The sequence below is a fragment of the Pteropus alecto genome, unplaced genomic scaffold (genome assembly GCF_000325575.1).
Source record: "Pteropus alecto unplaced genomic scaffold, ASM32557v1 scaffold313, whole genome shotgun sequence".
NCBI lineage: Eukaryota > Metazoa > Chordata > Mammalia > Chiroptera > Pteropodidae > Pteropus > Pteropus alecto.
The window spans coordinates 521,197-536,439 of record NW_006434832.1 but is presented as its reverse complement, the minus strand read 5'-3'; the positions used below and the strand labels follow the sequence as shown (position 1 = coordinate 536,439).

The window sequence follows — 15,243 nt, the reverse complement described above, 5'->3', positions numbered from 1 at the left end:
GCGCGGGGCTTGGGCCCCCTCCCCCCAGGTCTGGGTCAGCGCCCCTTCCCCTCCCCCCGGGCCGACGCGGAAACGCCCGGCTTTCCCCGGCTTTCCAGCCGGGCCGGGGGCCCCTGCTCTCCCCCCGTCTGCCCCCCCCGGGCCGACGCGGAAACGCCCGGCTTTCCCCGGCTTCCCAGCCGGGCCGGGGCCCCCTGCTCTCCCCCTGTCTGGGTCCCCCCTGGGCGGGGCAGGGCCGGGCGGGGGGGGGGGGCGGGGGCCGCGTGGGGGGCCGGTCTCTGGGGGTCGGTCTGTCCCGGACCGGCGCCGGCCTCCGATGGCTCAGCTCTCCTCCCCCCAGTCGGTATGATGCAGCAGCAGTGCCGCAGGGACGGGGGAAGAGCCGAGGCCCGGCCTCCTACCTTCCCCAGTGCCTGGTTCATTGGGGAAGGAGAGGGGCCGGGACGCGTCCCACTCTGCCCACTCTCTAGGGGTCGGTCTGTCCCGGACCGGCGCCGGCCTCCGATGGCTCAGCTCTCCTCCCCCCAGTCGGTATGATGCAGCAGCAGTGCCGCAGGGACGGGGGAAGAGCCGAGGCCCGGCCTCCTACCTTCCCCAGTGCCCCTGGTTCATTTGTCAGTCCCCACCCCACTCTAGGCTGGCAGCTCCTCAAACTCGTACCCACCATTCAGAGGGGCCCCGGACTGTAGGCGCTGTTTCTGAATCCTTTGGTGGGGATTCCTGGACTTTGGGGCTCTTGGAGAGACTTCCGGGCAGGTCCTGAGGGAGGGAGGGTGGTTCTCTAAAAGAAGAACAGGTAAGGGGAGTGCCCACTCCTGGCATGCCATCCCACTGGGCTCTACCCCCTCTTGCTCATGTTGTCTAGAAATGCCCTTTTAGCTTTAGGTGTCTGTGGATTCTGTTCCCCTCTTGTAGTTGCAGGCTTATTTCAAAGGGAGACAGTGGGGTGAAGGTTGTAGGGTCCTAGGGCCATTTCTACTTCTGGTCGCAGTACCCCCCCAAGTGGACATCCTGGCTGAAAGCAGAGGTGACTCTGAGGAGAGCCTAGGGAAGGGGGGAGTGTATTTAGGAGTCTGTGCAGTTCTTTGCCACACCCTGTGGGTTTGCTTTGAGGCCTTAGAGTTCCTTCTCCTCCCCCTGCTGCATTGCACCATGGGTATCATAGAGGGGTTTGAGTTTTGGGGACCTGGGGTGAGCTGCTGCCTCCTATAGATCCAGACTCTGATTGGCAGTAGAGTCCAGGGCCTGAGTTGAGGCCTGGGAAGGACTAGGCCATCTTTGGGTTTTAGATCCTGAAGGACCATCCAGACTTAGTGAGCCTAGGCCTTAGGGAGGGGTATATTCTGATGCCAGGATTAAGCTCTGGGCAGCGAGGTGCGGAGGGGATGTGGCAATGTTTAGAGGTGCCTTGGACTCACACCAACACCCCCACCCCCATGTGTGCAGCCGTGTTGCCGCCCGCTGTGCTATGAGCAGTCAGAGCGCCGTCTCCACAAGAGTTTACAAATGAAAATGGAGGAAATGTCTTTGTCTGGCCTGGATAACAGCAAACTAGAGGTGAGGGCTCCCCCACGTGTGCCTCTAGTTCTTTTTCTTGATGTCTCTACGTCGCTATATCTGGCATCCACACCAAAGAGGAATTTGGGTAGTCAGCCTTGTTCCTTAAAGGGAATAGCCAGCTGAAAAAGCCCAAGGATCCGGAAGAAGAAAGAAGGCAAAGTCAAGATGGGGAAAAATGGCAAAGAAAGCATTATTTTTGGCCAGGGCGAATTGGCAGGAGATTTGATTGGTGAGAGTTGCTCTCAGTCCAGGGGGCTGTGACTCTCGTGACCGTGGATGTTCTCCCCTGGGCCCAGGCCATCGCTCAGGAGATATACGCGGACCTGGTCGAGGATTCTTGTTTGGGATTCTGCTTTGAGGTACACCGGGCTGTCAAGTGTGGCTACTTCTTCCTGGATGACACGGACCCTGATAGCATGAAGGATTTTGGTGAGCTTCAGGGTTGAAGGAGAGCAGTCTAGCCTTGCCCTGGTAGTGCCTGGAGGTTCCTTCTCTGGAAACCACAGCAGATGTAGAGCCTGGAGCTCCTGCGAGCTTAGGCAGGGGGTTTGAAGAGGCCATGGGGCCATGGGTGGGAACAAGAGGTGTGTCCCCCGCCTGCCCTGATCGCCACGCCTCTCCTGTCCCCAGAGATCGTGGACCAGCCAGGATTGGACATCTTTGGACAGGTTTTCAACCAGTGGAAGAGCAAGGAGTGTGTTTGCCCCAATTGCAGCCGCAGCATTGCTGCCTCCCGCTTTGCTCCCCATTTGGAGAAGTGCCTGGGAATGGGTCGGAACAGCAGCCGAATCGCCAACCGCCGGTGAGGGCTTCTCCCCCTGCTAGAACCAGAGCTGTTTGTCTTTTGCAGCTTGTACCATGGTGTAGTTCCCTGGGGGCATTTGTAGGGTACAGAGGGTGGGTTGTGCTTGGCCCCAGATGCTTCACTATATCTCTGAAGTTGGGGGCAAGAGAGAGGTGGCAGACTTGACCCTTTTTTTTCCCTCCTCTTGTCAGGATTGCCAATAGCAACAGTATGAACAAGTCTGAGAGTGACCAAGAGGATAACGATGACATCAATGACAACGACTGGTCCTATGGCTCAGAGAAGAAAGGTGTTCAGGGATCTAGGGAAATTTGGGGGGCACTGGGGTGAGATGGGCTAGCAGGAATTGGGTATGTAATGATAAGTTGTTATCTTGAATGAGGGGGAAGAGTGTAGCTTTGTACTTTTCTTTCGGTGCCCTTAGATTGGGAACTTAAAGTGACCCTGCCCTTTATCCTTTTGTCCTACACAGCCAAGAAGAGAAAATCAGACAAGGTAAGAGCTGGGGCAAGCATGAGGGAAATTTGGGCAAAGGACAGATACCCTTCCCCTTTGGGCAGGGAGTCCTCGGGTGTCTTGACTCAAGTCTGAGGTCATCAGGTGCCTCTGGGTTCTGGGATGAGGGTGTCTGTGGTGGGCAGGAGGGCAGCAGAGGCCTTGGGGGGATGGGGAGGGGAAATATGGGTAGACAGGCCTCTTACTGGGGAGAAAGAGTAGGAATTTGAGGATGTTTCTTTGTCAAATCTTTTTTCCTTCCCTGGGTTCTCGGCTCCCCCTTATCGTTACCCTTTCCCCAAAGCTATGGTATCTCCCATTCCAGAACCCCAATTCCCCTCGAAGATCCAAGTCTTTAAAACACAAAAATGGTAAGTGGGACTGGAACAATGGGAGTGATTCTAGCTATGTCTTCTGTGATTCGTTGCTGGAGGGTGGAGGTTGGGGAGCTTGGGGGACAGGGGTGTTGAGGGAGGGCCTGTGATCCTTCTGTCACCCCCACTTCCTCTCTGGTTATTTTCAGGGTTCTCTGTCTGTACCTCTGCATCAAACACCCTTCCCCTTCTTTTTTCTTCTTCAGGGGAACTTAGCAATTCGGATCCTTTTAAGGTGAGTAGGGGTTCTCTTCTTAGGTTCCCTCTCATTTCCCTTTATTGGTTGGGTGGGATTTAGACAAGTGGGGTCAGAATGGTGACAGACAGAAACACTAGAGAGGGTATTTAGGTCTTGCATATTTATGTTTTTTGGGGGGGGTCGCAACCCCTCAGCCATGTGCAGATGAGATAGAAGGAATCACTGGAAAACTGCTGGGCAGTCCTAAGGCCTACTCACTTAGAAAAGGATGAGAGACTGGTTCTCCACCCCCACCCACCCTCCCTTTGGCTACCTCTTCTCTAATCTGTACCTCTGATTCTCTCCCAGTATAATAATTCAACTGGGATCAGCTATGAGACTCTGGGACCGGAGGAGCTGCGTAGCCTGCTCACCACGGTGAGGGACCAGGGAACGGGAGACCTTTGGGAGTGGGCTGGAGCCACAGGCAGTGGTCAAGGCCCTGGAAGAGGCTGGTGACATAGCAATCAGGGCCATATAGTTCTCTCTCTGGAATTAGGTTTCCTGGTCAATGGTGGTCTGGGATCGTCTGCTCTGGACACCTTGGGGCCATTTCTGCTTGCGCAATCTAGCATTTATACAGAAGAAAACATCTAGTGTCTAGAGTAGGTTGCCCTCCATCCCTCCTTTCAGCTTATATTCCTCTTCCAGCAATGTGGGGTGATTTCTGAACACACCAAGAAGATGTGCACAAGGTGAGCTCAGAACCTAGAAAGGGAGCTGGGGGCCCTCCTGTGCACACACCCTGGGTATGGGTACGGAGTATCCCTGGACTTGAGCAATGGGACTCCCGCCCTCCCCCTCTCCTCTAACAGTCAGGCTTTAGGCCGCAATCTGGGGGCTCTTCGTTCATCCTTTCCCTGTTGGTGTCCATACCCCCGACCTCTGCCGAGGGGAGGGGCTTCACCTGAGTTCCTCACATACTTCTGCCTGGTCTGGGTCTGATCATTCTCTCCCCACCAGGTCCCTGCGCTGCCCCCAGCACACGGATGAGCAGCGGCGAGCCGTGCGGATTTACTTCCTCGGACCCTCAGCGTAAGTGATCCTCCAAGGAAGTTAGTGGGTTGTGGAAGGTTAGGATGCTAATTGGTATTCCTAAAGCCCTTCTGTGGCCCCTCCTCCTTCCAGCGTCCTTCCAGAGGTCGAGAGTTCCCTGGATAATGACAGCTTTGACATGACTGACAGCCAGGCCCTGATCAGCCGGCTTCAGTGGGACGGCTCGTCTGATCTATCACCCTCTGATTCAGGCTCCTCCAAGACGAGTGAGAATCAAGGATGGGGTCTAGGTAGGTGATCCAGCTGGGCCTGAAGCAAAGGAGTTGGGGCACCTTGTGTTCTCCAGCCACTACCCTGCCCTCATTCCTGTACCTCTTTCTCTTCAGGTACCAACAGCTCCGAGTCACGGAAAACCAAGAAAAAGAAATCCCATCTGAGCCTGGTAGGGACTGCCTCCGGCCTGGGCTCTAACAAGAAGAAGAAGCCAAAGCCACCGGCACCCCCGACGCCCAGCATCTACGATGACATCAACTGACTTGGGTGCAAGGGATAGCCTTTGGCTGAGTAGAGCCCTCTCTCCCGACCCCCACCCAGGTGGCATAGCCTGGCAAATGGACGGCTGCTGGGGGTCTGGGCTTGAGAAGCTTGGTGGGCCAAGCAGGCAGAGGATCCAGTTATGCACCCCTGGGGGGTGTCAGGGTCCTCTGCGATGGAGCACGACCCCTCCGCATGCAGGACTCAGACCTGGACATATTATGCCTTGGACATAAATTTGGTGGGGAGGCGGTTTTCCTATTTATTCTGTGAGTTACTGGATGTCCAGCTAGGCCAGGGGCCTGACCTGGGCACTCTGCCAGGGCACTGCCTGCCCCCCACCCCAGGAACTGGACTAAGCCCTGCCGAGGAGCATTGTGGCTACCCGGGAGGCTGTGAGTTGGAAGCTGAGCCTGGAGGGGGCCTCCCGCAGCTTCCCTCAGCAATGTGAATGGGTCCGGTGCTTGGAGCTGAGGGGCAGGGCTGGTGTGTCCTGTCCTGTCTGTGTGCAGAATCCTATCAGATGCCCCCAATCCCAGGGGTAGGCAGGCACGTCGAGCTGTCTGCTGAGGTAGGCGTCCAGAACTGCCGCCGCCTTCCCTGCCCCTCACAGGGGCAGCCCTTTCCCCTCAGTCCCCATGGGCCTCCTCGGCAGCAGGAGCTGTCCTTTTATTGTTGGGTGCCAGGAAAGGGCCTCCAGCCTCTACAGCTTCAAGGAATGGGCAAGGGGAGGATAGGAAGAGGGAGCTGTGTATCAGAATGACTCCCCTCTACCTTTCCTCCCTATAACCCAGGGCTGGTGAGGAGTGGGGCCCCAAGGTGAGAGGGAACGGTGCTGCTTTGAAATGTTTTCTTACCTCATTCCCTGCCCCAGGAAGGGGCCCAGCCTCACCCTCCTGGGGTGGCCCCATGTTTCTCCTGCCTACCCTGCCCCGCTGCCCTTCCAGGGCAGCCCAAGTTCCCAACTGCTGCTTGCCACCCCCCCTTTCACCTTGACCAGCTTCAGTTCCTCTCTCGATGCTCCTGCCTCCGAAGCCTGCCCTGTTTCCCCTTCCTTAGCCGCTTTTAAGTTATTTATTCTGTACTTGTGGTTTGGGGCTCTGAGGAAAATCCTGATCTTTTACCTCTCCCCCCCCTTTGCTAGGAGTAGGGTGGGAAGAGAGGGTAGTTTCTGTGCTCTGGGTTGTCATTGGAGGGGGAAGGGGTGTCATGTCTAGGCATTGCCCCTCTGTGGGACTGTCATGCCAGTGTGCCCACCTGCCTGGTCTACATCCTGAAGAGATGTATTGTCCCACCTCCATGCCGGCACCATCACTCCCAGGAGCCCAGCTGGAGAACTACAGTCTGGGCTGGGAGCAGAGCTGACTGACACAGGGGTGGAGTTGACCCTGAGCCAAGTTCTCTGGCATTTGCTGGATGTGTCCCCTGCCCTCCTCCCAGGAGGACTTATCCCACATTTGGGTAGCTAGTACCCAGGTCTAGTTGGACTGATTTGGGTTCGGGATCCTAGAGGGTTAAGGGAACAACAGAGATGGGGTCGAAGTACCCTGTCTGGAACCCCAACCACCCCCTGGGGTGGTTCTTGCGGCTGGTGCCTGGTTACAGATTGGTTTTTAACCCAAGAATTGTGATTATTTTTTAAAAAGCCAAATTTTGGCAGGAGTTAGAATGAAACCTGGGGCCTGGGCTCCTCTGTTCTTGACCCTCCACGGTCTTTTCCCTCTAAGGGAAAGCCAGAGGGAATGGAGGATCTCAGCCAGCCTCCAGCCTGCTCCCAAATGACGTCTTGGGAGTAGGCTGAAGGTGAAGGGAGGAAGGCCAGGGGCCATTCTCCCTTTTGAGAGGCAGCTGCAGCTCAGGCCCTAATATACCCTTTCCCCTCTGGCCTCTCCCTTTCCCCCTTCTGGTTGGAGGAGGGAGAAGTGGGAAGTAGTTTGGGAACTGGTTTGTCCACATCCACTTCCCCATTGTTCCTTGGCCCGCCCTCAGGGCAGAGCCCCCTGCCCAGGCTGGGTAAGAGATGGGCTTGGTCCAGCAGGGACCCTGAGGGAGCAAACCCCCTTTCCTTCTGGGGAGATTATGCCCCCTACCATGTAGTCGAACGGGCTAGGAGCTCCCCCTTCCCCTCCCTCTAACAGCAGGCTGTGTGGGTTTCAATTCCCATCCTTCCCACCCTGGCTAGGTGTCGTCCACCCTGTATCCTATCATGTGTCTGAGTGTGTGTGGGGGGGTTCTGTACTAATTTCCATGGCCGGTGGCTTTTCCTTCCATGCATCACTCCCCCCCGCATGCCCAGGGGCCACCCGCCTGGCATTACCGCATGCTGGGGTCATTGGGGGAGGGGGGTGGGGCTCACGCTGTCCTGTGGTCTTGAGATTTTTATTTTTGCATATGTAATCCATCTTGTACAGGTAGCTAACTTTGTAAACGCTGTGTATTTCCCCTGCCCCCATGGCTGCTGGTGTAAATAAACTGCATCTCCCGTTGGTAGCCTGGCCTACCCACCCTCATTACCATGTTGCTGGGGCAGAGCAAAGCCATTCTCTTAATGTCACAGAAGGAGGCTCCACGACCACAAAATGGAACTTTATTCAGTCACAGACACTGACCCTCCATCCAACAACCCCAGAGGCAAAGGCCTGGGGCCCAGTACTCCATACCCAGAGCTCTCGTCCTTGGAGCTCGGCAGGGTAGGACACTGGCTGAGGGCCAGAGCTGTCTCTTGCTTACAGCCTTAGGCCTAGGGTAGCAGCAGCTGTGGCCTGGCCTCTCCCAATGCTGGGGGCTTGGCTCTGTGCCCCAAACCCCTTCCTAACGGAGTTCTATAAAGGACTTAAAAAAAAGAAATACAAGCAAAGTGCTTTGAAAAAGGGAGAACACTGGAAACTGTCCAGAACACCATGAACACCCTATTCCTGCTATAGAGGTGGAGAGAGAAGGGAGAGGTGGCTAGGTGCCTACAGGGCAAGCTGACGGTCTTCATTCTTGTCTGTGTGACTTTAGTCTCAAAAAATGGATATTCCACTAAGGAATCAAAATATACTCCAGGCTCCCTACAGAAGTATGCTGGGGCCATGCTGAGCTGCCCTGGCAGGTGGCCCTGGGTGCTAAGGAGTGGACATGCAGGACAATGGGAAGAGCAAGGGTCATAGCTAGGAAGGACTCTTCAGAGCCCAGACTCCCCACTGAGCTGGGCCACCAGCTTGGTTCTGAACTTCAGGACCCTCAAAGTGAAGGAAGATGACATCCTTGTTTCTACCTGAGTTGTGCTTGCACAAAGGGGATGTCTTTACCCTCAGGGACATGAAGGGGAGGCCCCATACCTGCCTTCTGTGTCCTACGGAAGAGGACCCACCACATCCTTTCCATCCCTCCCTCCCAGGCCCTTGGGCCCAGCTCTGGCCAGGAAAGTGGGGAGGCAATAAAGGAGGAAGACCACGCCTTTCATTTTCTCCCTATGTCCTTATCGTCCATACATCCCAAATACTAGGAAGCTGAAGAAGACAGTGACCCCCACCAGGGAGACAGTGGCAGGTGCTGTGAAGAACTGGCGGTAATTGATACGGAAGTACCAGACCACACCCAAGAGCACCACAAACACAGGCACCATGAGGCTGCCCACACTGACACCAAGGCTGGGGGGCTCAGTGGCTGAGGTGGAGGCCAGGGAGGCTGAGGGGCCCGGAACAGCTGACCCTGGGGGTGAGTGGTGGCAGTGAATCACACAGTTGTTGGTAATGTTCAGGGAACGCAGTGTGCGGGCTGGGTCCTGCAGCAGGCGGCCCTGGTAGATCAGTTTCATCTGGCTCTCTTGTCCAGGGAAGTATTTACTGCAAGGATGAAAGAGATATGAGAGACAGAGAATGAGGAATGGGAAGACAAACAGGCCTGGATCAACAAAGCAGGGCAATAGGGGGAAACTGAAAAGTGGGTTTCAAGGAAATACTCCACCCATCCCTAATAGGGGCTGGACGTGAAACTTCCCTGCTGCTTCCATGTCTATACTAGCCTCCTCCGAGGCAACCAAGGGCTAAACAGCCTCCCACTTTTCCAGCTTACTCACCTCTTCAGGGCACCCACAGTATCTTCTGGCCTGGCCACAGCCAGCTCCTCAGTGTCATTGAGGAATTTGAGCCGCACATTGATGAGGCCAGGGCTGGGAGGCAGGCAGGTGCTATCCTCAGATCTCAGAGGGTCTTCTGGACTGCTGCTCTCTGGGCCTGCTTGTCTTTTGGGCAGGCCTTGGATGTCAAGCAGATGCTCAAGGCTGGGTTCAATACCACTCCCAGCTCCAGGCTCCCCTGTGGAGTCTCCCCCACCTTCACCAGCCTCTTCAGCCTTCTCATCATTACCCTCTGATGGATGAGGGAGTTCAGTTGGCTCTGGGGTGCCTTGGCCTGCCACCAGATGGTCCACATGCCCCAGGTGAAGAACGGATGTGTCGCCAGCTGACACAATAGTGCCCAGGAGCTGGTTGCTACCGCTGTCTGCTACGTAGGTGGAGAGCCAAGCTAAGACCAAGGCTAGAATCAGCACCACCACACCTGCCACCACAGTCACCTCATTACCCACACCCTCAATGAGGGTGACATCAGAGAGTTCCATGGCCTGGCTGCTGACTGGGTCCACACTGCAGGAACAAAGGGGGACAGCATCAGCAGGGCCTATGGCCTATGGGATTGCAACCAGGTTTCTAGTTTGTTTAGGTTCTAACTGACCCAGCTTCAAAAGAAAGGGGAGTTCACTGTCCTGTATAAGGGGGAACAAACCTTCCTAACTCTGGACCCCCAAACTCAAGCTTTCAGGTTCCACACCCTTCTACTCTCACATTCCAACCCCCCAGGGAGCATGGATCATCAGGAAAACCTTACAGCTTTGTTGCTGTTGCAACTGTTTGTTGTTTTTTTGGTAGACAGGGAAAAACATTTGCTTTTTTGAGCCTTGAGTTTCTCCAGGATTTTTATCACTTGGTCAAGCAACTATGCCCCTTAGAAGAGCCTCCAAGGTGGCCTTAGAGAGACAAAAATGACTGGAATATTTTATTTTGGGGACTTTTGGAGGCACAGTACAATCAGTCTTACCAGATTGTCTCGTTTGAACCCTATCTCATTTATGGTCACATATGTAGGTCCAGATGTCAAGAGCCAAAGAAAATTAATTTACCAACAAAAGCAGAGTCAGACCTTCCCAAAGGGACAAAAGAGTCAGAAAACCCCAAAAGTCCTGTAAGGGTCATTAGCAGCCACCATACAACAGATATTTTATCTGCCTCCTCTGAAACTCTTCTGGCAAGCACTGGGGATCAAAGTAGGGCAGACACCAGAAAACCACCCTCCTGGGTCATCATAGGCTCACTACTGCAAAACCAAAACCCAGGTGGAACGGATTTGGAAAATTGCAAAATAGGTCTCACAATCCATCTCTCAATCTTTTTGTACTGTGTAGGTTGTCCCTTGGCAGTTTCTTAGAAAGGCAGGAAGGATCTCAGTTTGCTCCTTGGAGTACCTACTGTTTCCCTTGGAGAATCCGCTTTCACAGCTGTCCCTGGGCAAATCCAGTCTTATGATTATCATTACCAGACTATTCTCACAACACCTATAAAACTTCATTATACTTATCTACCTGTCCGTCCCTCTACAAGACTCATGGAAGACAAGGATCACATGTATTTCTCTATGTACCATGGTATCCAGCATAATGCTATAGCAGTTACTCAAAGAATACCTGTGGAACATATCAACATCTGACTAGTTTCCACATCCTTATTTAGTACATGGGCCCTGCAGTCAGAAATAAAGAGAAAGAAAAAAAAAAAACTAATTTATAATCCCGGTCTTGCTCCTTACTAGCTCTGTAACCTCAGATACTTTTCAGGGACTAAGCTTTTTCATCAGTAAAATGGGGTTAAAAATAGTACCTACCTCATAAGGTTGTTTTGAAGATGACGGGAAATCATCGAAGCAAAATACTTAGCAGAGGGCCTGACACATTGCAATTGTTCAATAAATAAATGGTAGCAATTATTTATCACTCCCACAACTAACCCCTGATGGTAAGGTTAATGTCATTAACCCCGATTTACAGTAAAGGAAACTGACAGGCGAAAACGTCAGGCACGGACACAGGGAACTTTAGTGGGCAGGGGCAGGGCAGGGCAGGACCCCAGGCCTGCTTCAGAGGCCTTCACTCTCTCTTCAGCCTGTGAGGAACCCTAACCGCGCGGTGAGGGAGCGTTCCCGACCCTGTCTTTTCTAAGGCGAAGGCTCCCCGTTTGGGCGGTCCTATTTCCGCGGCGCTGGAGAGGGGTCCGTGGGCCCACCTGAGCCGAAAGGCTGCCTGGCCCCGGCCGCGGTGCCCAAGCCTAGTTCTCCCAGCCCATGAGGGTTAGAGTCGAATTAGGGGGTCACAAACCATCCACACCCCTCAAACTTCGGGGCGGGGTCGGGGGGCTGGGGGCGGGGCTTGAGTACGCGGGGAGTCATGGGAAATCAAGGGGGGATTGGACTGATACTATGCCTGGGTAGGGAAGGAGGTCCTCACCTGAAACAGCCAGACTAAGTGTTTTGACTTCGTCAGGCCGGCCCATAGACTCACCTTTCCGTAGGGGCTGGGGGAGGGGCTGGCTACCCCCGATTCTGTCCAGGGTCCAGTCTCTTCCGGCTTCTCCCGGAAGCTGTTAGAATCAGAGATAGGAAGTCCCGCCCCTGCGCCTGGCACTGATGACGCAAAAGATACGTAAGGCGGGCTGACGTAAACGTATTCTTTAAATAAATGGGACAGGTTTCTCAGCGGAAGGAGAGGTGGAGTCATTGTTGGCGGGATCGTGGCCTTCCCGGGCCAGGGCCACGCCTAGTAGGCGGGCCCTGAGGATACGTGAGTTGAGGGGCGGGGCCAGGAGGGGGGGTGCTTGAAAGGGGGCGTGGTTTTGCGTCTGGAGGACTGAGCGGGCTGGCAGCGCTGGGCAGAACCCAAGTGGCTCTCTTTCCAGCATTTTTCTTCCTGCCTTTCTCCCAGCCAACCGAGCTGATGGATTTGTTATTGCTCTGGTTAGCAGGATTAGTAAGGACTCGTCTCTATGACCTCCAAGAATTCACCTCAGAGTTAGCCGGGAAACAAATAGGAGACAAGTTAGCCACTGTCCTCTGAGAATGCGGCCCCGGTTAGTGTGGGACCTTGGTAAATTAAGCGAAAAAGCAGTCAAAGAAGACACAGATTCAGCGCAAGTTCAGAGCACAAGAAAAGCAGGATCCCCAAAAAAGAAAAAAAAAGATTCAGCTGCCAAGAACTTGTCCAGATTTTTGCAATTAAATTTCTTTCTAAAGATATGCTAGGGTTTTTGTTTTCTGGTGAACTATTGATTGAAGTATTAATGATGCAGACAGGGGCAAACTCATAAGCGAAGAGCTCAGTGGTTTTCAGAACACACTCAGTGGTTTCCAGAACACCCTCATGGAATCTGCACTTGGATCGAGATATATAAAATGACCCATAACTCCCCTTCTTGTCCTCTTCCATCCACTAACTTAGAAAGAGTAGTTACTATTCTGACTTCTGTCACTATAGATTAGTTTTCTCTGTTTTTGTACTTTGTATAAATGGTAACAAATAGTATGTACTCTTTGGTATCTGACTCTTTTTTTAAAGTCTTGTTCTTGTAAAATATACATAAAATTTATCATTTTAACCATTTTAAGTGGCTAATTCAGTGGCATTAAGTACATTCACAGTTTTGTACACCATTGCCACCATCCATTTCCTGTACCATTCACCTTCCTTCTTCTATTGTACTTTCTGTCTCTATGAATTTGCCTATTCCAGGTATCTCACATAAGTGGAATTATACACTATCTTTTTGTGTCTGGCTTATTTCACTTAGCATGTTTTCAAAGGTCATTCATGTTGTAGACCATATCAAAATTTTATTCTTTTTTTAAGGCTAAATAATATTCCATTGTGGAATATTAGAGAAAATAACATTCCACATTTTCTCTATCCATTCATCTATTCATAGGTATTTGTGTCGTTTCCACCTTTGGGCTAATGTGGATAATATTGCTATGAACACTGATATACAAGTATCTGTTTGACTCCCTGCTTTCAATTCTTTTGTCTGGCATCCTTTGATCAACAATATGTTTGTGAGATGAAAGGTAGTCTTTTAATTGCTGCATACATGTAACTTTTGGGTTTAGAGCTTAGCGTCTTTATTTTGAAGAACACAGGAAGGGGCAGAACATTATAGTACAATTAAACAGAATTTTGAAGAATGAGTAGAGATTTACCAAGCAAAGCTCCAAACAGAATAACAGTTTCAAGGGCTCTCAAATATTTAAGGGAATGGATAAACCCATGAGTTGAACTGCTGTTAATGCTTTTGAGAGTTTATTATGTGTCAGGTACTGTACTAATATTTATATGATCTTATTGTCAATATTTTGTCCTCTACTTTTCTCACTTAACTATATACCTTGAAGCTTTCTCCATGTCATTGAATATTTTTATGGCATAGTTTTAAATATCTGCTTAACAGTATTACCTTCCCTGTTGCACCATACTTTTTAAAAACTAATCATCTCATTTAAATGGACGTTTACATTTTCAGTACTTTGTTTTTAAACAATGTTTTCATAAACATCTTTGTGTGTCTTCAATAACAGAGTTGTGTACACATCCATGATTTTTTCCCCTGAGGATAAATTCCTGAAACTGGAATTGCTAGGTCAAAGGGTGTTCACATTTTTAAGGTTTTTGATACATGGTGCCACATTGTCCTCTAGAGGGCTGTACCTGTTTCCATTCCTACCAGCAGTGTGAGTAGCACCCACTAGTGTTCTCTTCCCACAAAAACATGGTAGAGGCTAGAGAGAAACAGGGAATAAATAGATGGGCGAGGTTTTACGAGATGTGAGAATCATAAAGATGTTTATAAGCCAGAGGAAAGAGCAGAGGAGAAGGGGAGAAATGATGATAAAAGTAATCTAAAAGGGGAATAATTGACTGAGCAGTGCCCTCTGTAGCCATGGAGGGCTGAGTCAGTGCCTGGCTTGCTCTGGGGAAGAGGTGAGAAATTGGCTGCCTCAGGTAGCTATCAGATCAATCCATTTATGTTAGGTACATACACTCTGTTCCCCAAACTGCATGGACTCATTTCTGCTATAATGTTTATCACACTACAATTTCATTTTTCATTTTTCTGTCTCACTAAATTCATTGAAGGCAGGAACTTTTTTTTTTCTTTTATTATTCCAATATCTGCAAAATTTATCCCAGTGCCTGCACGTATCAGGTACTTACTTGACACTTGATAAACATTTATTAAAGGAATGATAGATGGATTTGGAGAAGCCAGAGGGAAGAGATGGGAAATTTGAATGGGTTCTCTATCTGGTAGCTGGAAGCAAAGTCTAAGATAGCCATGCTAGTGTGGTAGATGAATGGAAAGGAAGTAGGAAGGATTGGCTAGGGATGAGATAGACTTGGAATGCTCAGCAGCTGGGATGAAGGGTTGGAAAAAATGGAGGTTGAGTCTGACAAGGGATGCGTTTTATGAGTGTGTACAGCAAAGGACAAGATGCAGTTAAGGGTGTTTTGAAAGAGGGACTTTCAGGGTTGGGTTTTTGAGATTGGGTTTTTTCTCGAGAAGAAAAGCAAGGAAAGAAAGAATTCTGCAGTTGGGACTATATCACTGCACAAAGCTGGTTTCTTTTAAATATAATAATAATTAGAGATTAACAGAGTATTTTAATAGATCTGAACTCCATTGGACATTTTTCATGATGTAGTTCATGAGATGTTTATTTTTCTTAAACTACTGAACTTAGGTATTCTTATACCTTTATATGCAATTAAGATGGCTATATAATGGTGAATGTATCTGTAAATCCTAGGATGTTACTACCTTAACCAAATATGTTTATAGTAAATTTGTTTTATGAAAAAACAAAAAATGCTTGGGGGGACAAATTTGATGGTGTTTAAGAGTACAAACTTGTAACTTATAGTAAATAAGTCATCTCTAATGCACAGTATAAGGAGTATAGTCTATAATACTATACTATAATGATGTAATGTGATAAATATTGCTTCAATGACAATCATAATATATAAATGTATCAAAGTAACACAATGTACATCTTAAATATACAAATTGTAACATATCAAATTGATCAAATAAAAAAATTTAAAAAGACACACACAAAAAATGTGCTCCTTCCCTAATCACTAGATGTTACGTTTCATGA

The 15,243-nt window shown here is 50.6% G+C and overlaps 2 protein-coding genes across 15 annotated transcripts; one reads left to right on the top strand and one right to left on the bottom strand.

The window, feature by feature from the left end:
• The first annotated feature begins 434 nt into the window (after positions 1–434).
• Positions 435–7,492, top strand: ATXN7L3 (ataxin 7 like 3). Of its 10 annotated transcripts, none has more exons than XM_015588038.2 (13): positions 435–796; positions 1,447–1,557; positions 1,857–1,989; positions 2,191–2,362; positions 2,557–2,654; positions 2,790–2,860; positions 3,165–3,231; positions 3,384–3,469; positions 3,782–3,850; positions 4,124–4,167; positions 4,436–4,507; positions 4,601–4,758; positions 4,855–7,492. In XM_015588038.2, exons 2-13 carry the CDS (start codon positions 1,507–1,509, stop codon positions 5,001–5,003), a joined length of 1,170 nt encoding a protein of 389 aa, XP_015443524.1. In that variant the 5' UTR covers positions 435–796; positions 1,447–1,506; the 3' UTR covers positions 5,004–7,492. The 10 variants fall into 10 exon arrangements, with proteins under 10 accessions (XP_015443524.1, XP_015443523.1, XP_024901396.1 ...); XM_015588037.2 differs by having other exon boundaries at positions 435–1,027; XM_025045628.1 differs by having other exon boundaries at positions 435–1,557.
• An 81-nt stretch (positions 7,493–7,573) lies between these two features.
• Positions 7,574–11,711, bottom strand: TMUB2 (transmembrane and ubiquitin like domain containing 2). Of its 5 annotated transcripts, none has more exons than XM_015588041.2 (4): positions 11,597–11,668; positions 10,924–10,983; positions 9,066–9,632; positions 7,574–8,832 (listed from the first exon to the last, which is right to left on the bottom strand). In XM_015588041.2, exons 2-4 carry the CDS (start codon positions 10,956–10,958, stop codon positions 8,466–8,468), a joined length of 969 nt encoding a protein of 322 aa, XP_015443527.1. In that variant the 5' UTR covers positions 10,959–10,983; positions 11,597–11,668; the 3' UTR covers positions 7,574–8,465. The 5 variants fall into 5 exon arrangements, with proteins under 5 accessions (XP_015443527.1, XP_015443526.1, XP_006910172.1 ...); XM_015588040.2 differs by having other exon boundaries at positions 11,543–11,626; XM_006910110.3 differs by lacking the exon at positions 10,924–10,983 and having other exon boundaries at positions 11,597–11,711.
• Positions 11,712–15,243: the final 3,532 nt, after the last annotated feature.